Raw genomic sequence first — 9,778 nt, 5'->3', positions numbered from 1 at the left:
GGGTTTTGAGTTTTAAATAGGGTTTATAGGATTCACATGCACTATGGCATATCTGCGGTGGGGATGAGGCTTAATGTGTGTATATATGCTAAATACAAAGACAGCTACAAGCATCTAATTTTTCAAGTGAATGGTCCCCCTCTCGATGTCATTTAGCAAGTTAGACTCCAGTTGCAATGGTCCTATAGCCCTAGACATCTCAAATAATTTAAACTCCTAGGTCATTGCACATGAAGAAATTGAACGAAAAATCGTACCGGAATTAAGTACTCTGAAGATTCCCTACTGGAGTGAGACAAGCACACCAGTTTAGTTGAGAGAAAAGGAGAAAATCATTTAAGTGAGTGCCGAGTGGTGAGCTGCCCCAGATAATCACTGTAGAACAAAGATTCATTGTTGGCTTTTGATGATCAATCACCGTCAATCTTAATCTGGAAAATTCAAAAGAAAACAGTGTTATCGTTTTTAATTGGAAGCAAGGGGAAATTAGGGCAGGCATGCATTTGCCTCACCTGGACTTTGGTGATACAACTATATCTATGGTTTGCACCCATGGCCTGCAGAATCCAATTCAAAACTGGTTGCGTTTATGGTTCATTAGGGTTTCGAATCAGTTGTGTACCCCCAAGCTATCATCGCTAAAATATGTACTTTTAGTAAATTAGGGTTTTATAAGCGTGAACAAGAAGTGAACTACACACAAAACTAGGAAACTATCAAACTTGGGCGACTTGCAAGATTTTACATGAAAGGGTTTGCATGTACGTGAACCAATCCAATAATATAATGTCACATGTAACATTACACATGTCCTTATATTATTGGAAAGGGACGCCACGATGACGGTGAACTCGTTCTATATAAGTCTTTCTAACGACTTGCACACATGGTCAAGCCAATATTCATATTCTAATATCCTATCAAAGTAGGCTATTTATGTATCAGGTTCAATGATCACGTACGTTCTCACACATAAAAATTGATGCCATGCACGAGAGAGGATGTGTTGAGAGTATTCGATGTTGGAGAGATGGAAATCTTGCTACTTAAAAAACAATTAGATATCTCTCCATCCATCTCCAATTAGTTTTGGTTGAAGAAATATTTTTTTACCAGTCTACCAGATGGGTTTGATTGAAGAAATATTTCTTCAACCAAACCCTTTAGGCAGTGCTTGGTATTTGTTGAATTTCAAGCATGTGTGACACTCTTTTTTGTCTATCTCAAAGTTTTGTCTCAAGTAGTTTTCTTCGCAAAAGTTTTGCCTACATCACTCCCGTTTTCTTCCAACTTGCTGTTTTCTCTATGGAAGTCTATGTATTTTAATTTTGTGCTAGTTTTTTGTAAGCCATTTTGTTTAGCATCTCGTGTTTAATCAGGCAATGCGTCTTTTAATTAATATGCAACTTTAGTTCATGATATTCATGCTTGAGTTTTGAATGAATTTTACTATTCCTGTACTTTTATTTGAGCATCTTTTTCAACAACAAAAAAAACAATCCCCACCTGTCTCAACAATAAAATTAACATAATAACGATTTTAATAATGAATTTATACCCATAATAATTGATAAAATTATATTGGTGAGGTCCATATGACTTACCCTGAGCACTACCCCACACGAGCGTTGCCCGGTAAAACTATTCTGAAGTAACTAACAGTAACGAACTCGTATATTAGACCACTTCTCAAACCTCCTCCTGATCAATCAAAACACGACACGTCACTATCCGTAACACCAAATGAGGGGTATATTAGTCATTCGAGGCGGTCACAAATAAGCCTCCTCCCTGCAGATCACTGCTAGAAATCGTTACAGTTTCTTTCTTTTCGTTCCAGAATCGATTCGATTACCGCCTGTTTGGTTGCCGAGAAAATGAAGGATTTCGACGGAAAATGTGAGATTTCTCGGATCTTTAATTTACTGTTATTGCAACAATCTTGATCCTACGAATGTGAAAAATCTAATCTCACGCCTGATAAGTTCCACAATCACTGAAAGTGAGATTTCTGTTTTTACGGATTTGTATTTTATTTTATTTTATATAATTTGATACGCAATTAATTAAGCAGATTTTCATGCTAGGATTTATTTGGTAAAAGATCGTGGCACGGATCGCACATCTTGTTAATTATATATATTTTTTTGATTTTTTGGTAGTCGAATTGCATTTCGGAACTTGCGATTCGATTTTTATGAATATTTATAAAATGAATAGATTCGGCATTATCTCATCGTGTGCAGAGATATCGATTCCATCGAGTACTTGAAGCACTTGGGTCATATGAGGTTCTTACTTGGTTGGATTGGTCCCCAAGCCCTTGATTCGGATGTGCAGATTTTTCCAGTTCTTTCAAAGAATCAATCGTCATTTGCTGATTTCGCAGAGGTAAGAATCGAGTTTTCTCCGCGAAATTTTGTGTTTTTGTTAAGACTTGTGAGCATTGTTGAGTATTGAATTGAAAATATAGACTCTGCGGATCGTTGAAACACAATGCCGAGGGAGTGGAGGTCATAAATAGTCCCAATTAAGGAATTGGGGAGTCTGAACTTTCCTTTACACTACACATTCTTTGAGTCTTGAGTTGAAAAGATAAACTTTTTTAGATCGTTGAAATACAATGCTGAGTGGATGTCATAAAAACAGCCCTCGGAAAAGGAATTGGCGGAGTCTGAATTTTGTATTTTCGTTTAGACTACTGAGCATTGTTGAGTTTTGAATTGAAAAAATAGACTGTTCGGACGTTGAAACACAATGCCAAGTGAGTAGAGGTAATAAATAGTCCCAATTAAGGAATTGGGGAGTCTGAATTTTCCTTTACGCTATACATTCTTTGAATCTTGAGCTGAAAAGATAAACTTGTTTAGATCGTTGAAATACAATGCTGAGTGGATGTCATAAAAACAGCCCTCAGAAAAGGAATTGGTGGTCTCTGAATTTTGTATTTTCGTCTAGACTACTGAGCATTGTTGAGTTTTGAATTGAAAATATAGACTGTTCGGATGTTGAAACACAATGCCAAGTGAGTAGAGGTAATAAATAGTCCCAATTAAGGAATTGGGGAGTCTGAATTTTTGTGTACACTACACATTCTTTGAGTCTTGAGTTGAAAAGATAAACTTGTTTAGATCGTTGAAGTGCAATGTTGAGTGGATGTCATGAAAACAGTCCTCGGAAAAGGAATTGTGGGGAGTCTGAATTTTCGTTTACACTATGCATTCTTCAGTCTTGAGTTAGGAAGATTGACTGTTCAGATCGTTGAAAAGCAATGGTGAGTGCTTATTGCTTATTGTATAAACAATCCTGAAGAAGGAATGGGAGGAGTCTGAATGTTTGTTTGCACCAAGTATTCTTGAATGTTGTTTGTTAAAGATTATGAGGAGCTCTCTTTCATGTGTAGTCTAGTCTTGAATATTATTTTCGAGAAACGAGATTTGATATCACAAATTTGGGGGTTTCTTATGCCCTGTTTATTTTTTCAGGTGGGCTGCGGGAGTCTGAAATTTTCGAGTAGAGGAAGTTGTCTGTTTGGGATTTTGACTTTGGGGAAGAAGAAGGGAGAAGGGGGGGAACATATGCTATGGGGCAAAGAGGGGAGCATATAGCACTCAAGTTCCGGATTTATGACGGGACAGATATAGGACACAATAGTTATGCACCATCTATGACGGTATCATCTCTTAAGAAAAGGTTACTTGATGAGTGGCCTCAAGGTAATTTGATTATTCTTTGCTCGATGAAATTGGAATCTGATGAACTTGATTTGCTGAAAACGAGATTTGATGAACTGATCCTGCTATAAATAGATACATTCATACAAAATTTAGCTGCATTTAATGTATGTATACATGTTTCGATCACAGCAGCAAAAACAGTGACGCCGAAGTCAGTAGACGAAGTGAAAATCATACATGGTGGCAGAGTTTTAGAGAATAGCAAGACACTTGCTGATTCCAGAATAACCGCCGGTAATCAGACCGGTGAGGCTGTGATCATGCATGCCGTAGTACAGCCTCTTGTACCCAAAAACAAAAAGACAGGTTAACTTGTTTAAATCCTCGTTATAATCAAGTTGTTTCGTCACAAGTGCAGATTGACGTTTTTTTTTGTTCGAAAAATCTTGAAATCTTTGAAGTACGATCTTGTTTTGTTAGTTATGAAATATTTGGGTCTGTGGAATTTCCTGCATGTTCATGGAGGATGATCAGTGCCTAATGTCTATATGGGATGAGTTTTGTGCAGGTAAAAACCAGAAAGATATGCAAAAGATGAACTCATGCTCTTGCACCCTCCTTTAATCTGGGTAGCAGGCTCTCTGCAGCTTCGGTTGCAGAGGACGGATCGCGTTTGATTTTCACAATTTTTTTGTTATTTTTTCCTTCATGTTTGATGTAAGTGCAGTGTAAAATTTTCATTCAAGTATGTAGTCATGCAATTAAAGTTGCCTTTGTTGTTTTAGTGCTCTTTTGTTAGCACATCACGTGTGTTACTGTTTCACGTGTTATAATGCAGCTAATTTCTTACATTTTATAATTTGAGCATTACCTGACATCGTTTCAAGTACAACTAAAAGGTTCTCGTGTATGAGATTTACCCTAATACCATGTTTACTTACTCAAAATGAGCAATTTCAAGGGTATTGAAAAATTATTTGAATTCTCTCCATTTGCTAACAAATGAGTAGTGAAATTTTATCGACTTCTGACTTTAAAAGGTTTATGGATTTCACATTACAATCCGTAATCCAAATACTTGAAAAAGAGAGTACAACAACATACAAAGTGAAAAGAGAGGTATAGAGAAATTCTTTGTATGTCTTTTATCTCGCCTTTATTTATAGTAAACATAATGACTGTTACCTCATGTTTCTAATTTTTTTCTTGTACAAGCGGTGTTATACTTTAAATAGCGTATCTGCTCTAGCCAATGCGGGTCTTTTAGCCGTTAAAAATAGTATTGGGCCTGCATGAATTAGGAATGGGTCCAAGGCCCAATCATTCAGGCGTCTTCTTCTTCCTCGGACTTATTTGACAAGTCCGTAGAGACAGCTACCTTGTCTCCTCAAACTCTCTTTACCTCCAATCCATTCAACAACTCGGGCATTCTCCCGCCGCAGCAACCACCCATGGGGGAAGACTCTTCGGCTGCGCCGCCCACTCTTACCCGCCAAGATTTCGGAAAGATGGAATACGGGTAATTTTCGGTTTCGTGTTTTCGCGGGTTTTATCTCAACAACCGCTGAATCTGCTAATGTTCGTTCTTGTTTCTCATAGATGCGACCATTATCGGAGACGATGCAAGATTCGTGCCCCTTGCTGCGACCAGATTTTCCCCTGCCGCCACTGCCACAACGAAGCCGCGGTAAGATATATATCTGTGTGTGTGTGTCTACGTATGTGTTCATATGTAATTTGGGATTTTTTAACTTTTGTATTTGATTTTGTATGTTTTGTGGTAATTAGAGCTCGCTAAACAACCCGAAAGACCGCCATGAGCTTGTCAGGCACGATGTCAAGCAGGTACGCCCTTTGCCCCCGCATATATTTGTCCATACTTTCAGTGTTGTGTTTAATCATAGTGTTGATTAGTGTAGGTTTTGATGGAAATTATTAATTGGGTTTTGCAATTCATTTTGTAGGTTGTATGCTCAGTCTGCAACACCGAGCAACAGGTTCGATTTTCGCAATTGTCGTGTATTTGAATGGTTTGGAACCTTTTAGGTGAGCTTTATTTTGCCTTCATTGTAATCTGTTTCCAGGTTGCTCAGCTTTGTTCTAACTGCGGTGTCAACATGGGGGAATACTATTGCGACATTTGCAAGTTCTTCGATGACGAAGTAGGATAATTAGCTTCATTGAATTAGATAGAAGTGTCTGAAATTGGATTTCCATTCTTTAGGTTTCAAAAGTTTTAGTATTTAATATCAGATATACTGTTTGGCTAATAATGCAGACTCACAAGGGACAATTTCATTGCAATGAGTGCGGAATTTGTAGGTTAGCCACTGGTCTTCTACCTTTTGTTGATTTCTGTTTTTCTAATCGTGCCCTTATTTCAAACTGAACCATTGCTTTCGTTGGATATTTTATTATCAGAGTTGGTGGTAGCGAGAATTTCTTCCATTGTCAGAAGTGTGGTATGCCCTTACCTTGTTTTTCTGTTTTTTGTTATTTGGTTTTTTAAATTTAATATTTGCATTCCCTGTTATTTTTGTTTTCAATCATACTCGTCCGAGCTTGCACCTATCTACAAAGAGTTGTTTCACATCTTAACTTGGAGAGAGGAAAAATTCCATGATTTTAGGATACTCCCCAAGAAAATATTTGTTGAAGATGGAGTGGGGCTTATATAACTCAGAGAGTTAGAGCTTGTGGCTAGAAAGTTGAGACCATGGTAGTGAGGGGTTCAAATGCCTCATTTCCTATAATTGGCCAAAAAATGAACAACCTTTCCTTTCAGAAGTAGGAAAATCACGGTAGAGATAGCAGATCTGTAGCAAGGGCCAAGGGGTGTAACATGAGGTCTGATTTGCGTTTTCTGATCATCTTGCATGAAAACAGGTTCTTGCTATGCAGTGGGTCTGCGTGATAACCACTTATGTGTAGAAGACTCAATGAAGAATCACTGCCCTGTTTGCTATGAGGTCTGAGATTAATTTAGTAGTTCAATAAAATAAATTAAAATAACAATGCTGTTGTTCTAACAACTTTCTTGTTATCCTGACAGTATCTTTTTGACTCGGTTAAAGTCACAAATATTATGAAGTGTGGACACACAATGCATTCAGATTGCTTCATTGAGATGCAAAACCAAAATCAGTTAACTACATTTTATTCCGAGATAGTTTACTCTGTAACTTTGATGATTTAAACTCAAATAGTAGTTGTTTGCTCATAATATGTTTTGGATTTATCTTCCAGATATCGCTGTCCCATTTGCTCCAAGACAGTGCTCGAAATGGGTCATATGTGGAACTTGTTGGATGCAGAAGTATGTATTCTGTTCTCGCTGATTCCGCTTTAATCCTTGTAGTCTACATTACTTTTGTGTTTATTAGTTAACATATAATTGATTTTGGTGTTTGCCACTCATGTTTAAAATTTCACGAGCTGTTTTAGTGTGATTCTGTGTTTTTTTCCCTTAGAAGCAGGTAATGTCCCCCATAAGGGAGTCCACTGGAACTGTGCCCTGCCCCTGCTTCTAGACACCCTAAACATGAGGAATTCTCAAGTGGAGTTGTTCCCTACCCTGCTTTGTTTCTGCCCCCTTCGTGCTTTTAGTATTTTTATTTTTGTTTCTATTTAGGCTCTGGATTTGCACCTTTTAGTTTCTCGTGGATTATCCTCAAGTTTTATAGTAGAACTTAGGTATTCCAGTGCTCGGCATGTATTTCCCATGGCAGTTTCTTTGGATATTTAGAAAGCAAAACCATCCCGGAAAGTTGCTATAGTCACTTTGATGGTGATAATCGTTTTCAAATAATCAAAAGTGTAGCTTTGCATAACTTGTGCTTCCATCACCTTATATTTCTAATCCCAAGCCGCTGTTTAATTCTTCCCCCTCCCTTCCCTAGTTAGGGCGATACCGTTGTAGATTTCTTTTATTGGTTATCAGGTGCTCTCAATCTTGTTTTGTTGTTTTTCTTAGCACAGTTGTCACAGACCATGATTTCTAGTAGATAAAACTATCTGGTTTTAGTGGCTTTTGATATATATATTTATGCCTGCCGCTTGCTATCTTACACATCGTCACTGTGATTCTGAAGTTCTTTTCTTTTGGGTGATAGATTGAAGCCACTGCTATGCCTGCGGAATACCAATATGAGGTAGTTGCTTTAACCCTTTTTTGGTCCATCTTTCAGTTAACTTAGCCATAGTTTACAGACCTTGTGCATCTACAGGCCTTGTAATTGGCTTTCATTGATGAGGTCTTTGATCATTGCATGCTTTTACACAAATCGTTTTTCGGTCTAGAAGAAATGAATTTTTAGATGCAATATTATATCAGCATAGCACTATCTAGTACTCTATTATTCCTAGCCCGATACATACAGAAATTGTCAAATTACAATTGCATTTCTATTTATTATGTGATTCTTTTTCCTCACCTAAGTGTAAGCGTATCTATATACTACACCATTTCGGGAACAAATGGAATGTAAAAAGTTGCACTTGTAATGCTTTTTGCCAGGTATCAATTCTTTGCAACGATTGCAACACAACTAGCAACGCCCCCTTTCACATTTTTGGACACAAGTGCGGCAACTGCAATTCATACAACACCAGAGTAATAGATAGACCTACAAACCATCAATGACGTTCTGTTGAAAGGTTAGTGAATATGCGAAGGCTATGCAGTGCAGATTAGACTCTTTTGGCTATGCTTTCATCGGTTTGGACCAGAATTGTCCTCTCGTGCCTCTGCCGCGTGTACGCCAAGTGCATGAAAGAATCTACAGCTGCTGTAATTGACTAGGTTCCATTGGTTCATCCAATTAATATCAAATCATCAAGTTATTGTCGAAGCGATAGGAGAACTTGAATAGCCTGAATTGAGTTATTTTTTCGTGATATCTCTGTGGTAATTGCCAGTGAGCAATTTGTCATGCCTGCCTCAAGAAATTTCTTTGCTTTTTGCTTTGTGAAGTTTAATCTGTATGAGAAGATAGAAATCTGTCATGTTTGGTTCGTGATTTCGACCGCTATTTCTTCCTTATGATCACAAGACGCTGTAATGGTAGTTTTTCAAATCGAACAACATGAATTATAACATTTCTCTTTAGCTGACTGCATGAATGGATTGGTAAGGGTAAACACTACGCAGCGGTGTGGCAGTCAGACCTCTCTCTTAACATCTAGGCCCTGATTCGCAGCCCTAAGTGAAGGGACAAAAGCGGACTTTGTCCTACGAAGTAGTTTCTTTTCTTCCGCTGGCGGGTTGTCGGCAAGCGCGACGAGAGCCTTGAAAAAAGAACCGGGCATAGGGTACAGAGGCGGAGTCTTTTTGCAAGATTTGAGGGTTGAGAACTTGGGCCACAAGGTACTGAAAATTGACATCCCTCCTCTCACGTGAATTTTGGTGCACAAATTGGAATTGGTCACCCTAGAAAATGAATTTGGACCAACTTTGGTACTTGGTAGTGAGACAAAGGAGTGAATAGTGGTGATTGACGTTGTGGATTGTCTGTGTGCATCTTCAACTTTATGATGTGTTGACCCCTTCGTAGACAACAAGGCTGTTGATGAATTGATGAAGCGGACCCCATTTATGAGGCTTGTGAATGTGATCATATCTTCAATTCATGATATCATTGATTACATCACCAACTTGTAGTTTGAGAGAACCATCTTGCGGGCGTATTTATTTTTTCCTAAAAAGGACAAGGATTCTCTGTCCTTTCATTTTCAGTGCCCTTTTATTTTGTGCGGTCACGGTTAAATCACGTCAACATTTTATATTATTTTTTATAGAGATAATAAGACAAAATGAATAGTAATATAAAATGTTGATGTGGCTTAACCATGATCACATACAACAGTAGGGCACAAGAAGTGGGAGGGCAGACAATCATTGTCCTACTAAAAATGTGTTTAGGTAATAAAAAAAAAGAGTTTTAACGAAACACTCTTGGTACTATTTATCTTTAATGAAAAATCACATTTTTACATTTTTCTGGTACTATTCACTACACATTTATTTTTCATTTTTCATTAAAACTAAAGTTTTTTTTTTTTGGTACTTTTCATTAATTTTCCTTAAAAAAACTATTCTGACA

General features: G+C 37.7%; 2 protein-coding genes across 3 annotated transcripts; both read left to right on the top strand.

Moving 5' to 3' along the window:
- Positions 1-1,782: 1,782 nt before the first annotated feature.
- LOC103439068 (membrane-anchored ubiquitin-fold protein 3-like) lies at positions 1,783-4,536 on the top strand. Of its 2 annotated transcripts, none has more exons than XM_008377620.4 (5): positions 1,783-1,899; positions 2,247-2,391; positions 3,486-3,716; positions 3,867-4,043; positions 4,246-4,536. In XM_008377620.4, the coding sequence occupies exons 3-5, from the start codon at positions 3,584-3,586 to the stop codon at positions 4,299-4,301; spliced, it is 366 nt and encodes a 121-aa protein (XP_008375842.1). In that variant the 5' UTR covers positions 1,783-1,899; positions 2,247-2,391; positions 3,486-3,583; the 3' UTR covers positions 4,302-4,536. The 2 variants fall into 2 exon arrangements, with proteins under 2 accessions (XP_008375842.1, XP_008375843.1); XM_008377621.4 differs by having other exon boundaries at positions 1,785-1,899; positions 3,870-4,043.
- Positions 4,537-5,034: 498 nt separating this feature from the next.
- On the top strand, positions 5,035-8,774 carry LOC103439069 (E3 ubiquitin-protein ligase MIEL1-like). The gene is made up of 12 exons (XM_008377622.4): positions 5,035-5,196; positions 5,277-5,364; positions 5,466-5,522; positions 5,642-5,674; positions 5,762-5,839; positions 5,956-5,999; positions 6,099-6,139; positions 6,564-6,646; positions 6,730-6,821; positions 6,924-6,993; positions 7,790-7,828; positions 8,194-8,774. The coding sequence occupies exons 1-12, from the start codon at positions 5,129-5,131 to the stop codon at positions 8,317-8,319; spliced, it is 819 nt and encodes a 272-aa protein (XP_008375844.3). The 5' UTR covers positions 5,035-5,128; the 3' UTR covers positions 8,320-8,774.
- The last annotated feature ends 1,004 nt before the right edge of the window (positions 8,775-9,778 follow it).

This window comes from Malus domestica, chromosome 03 (genome assembly GCF_042453785.1).
Source record: "Malus domestica chromosome 03, GDT2T_hap1".
Taxonomy (NCBI): domain Eukaryota; kingdom Viridiplantae; phylum Streptophyta; class Magnoliopsida; order Rosales; family Rosaceae; genus Malus; species Malus domestica.
Note: the sequence above shows the minus strand (reverse complement) of the source record. Positions and strands in the feature narration are given on the sequence as shown.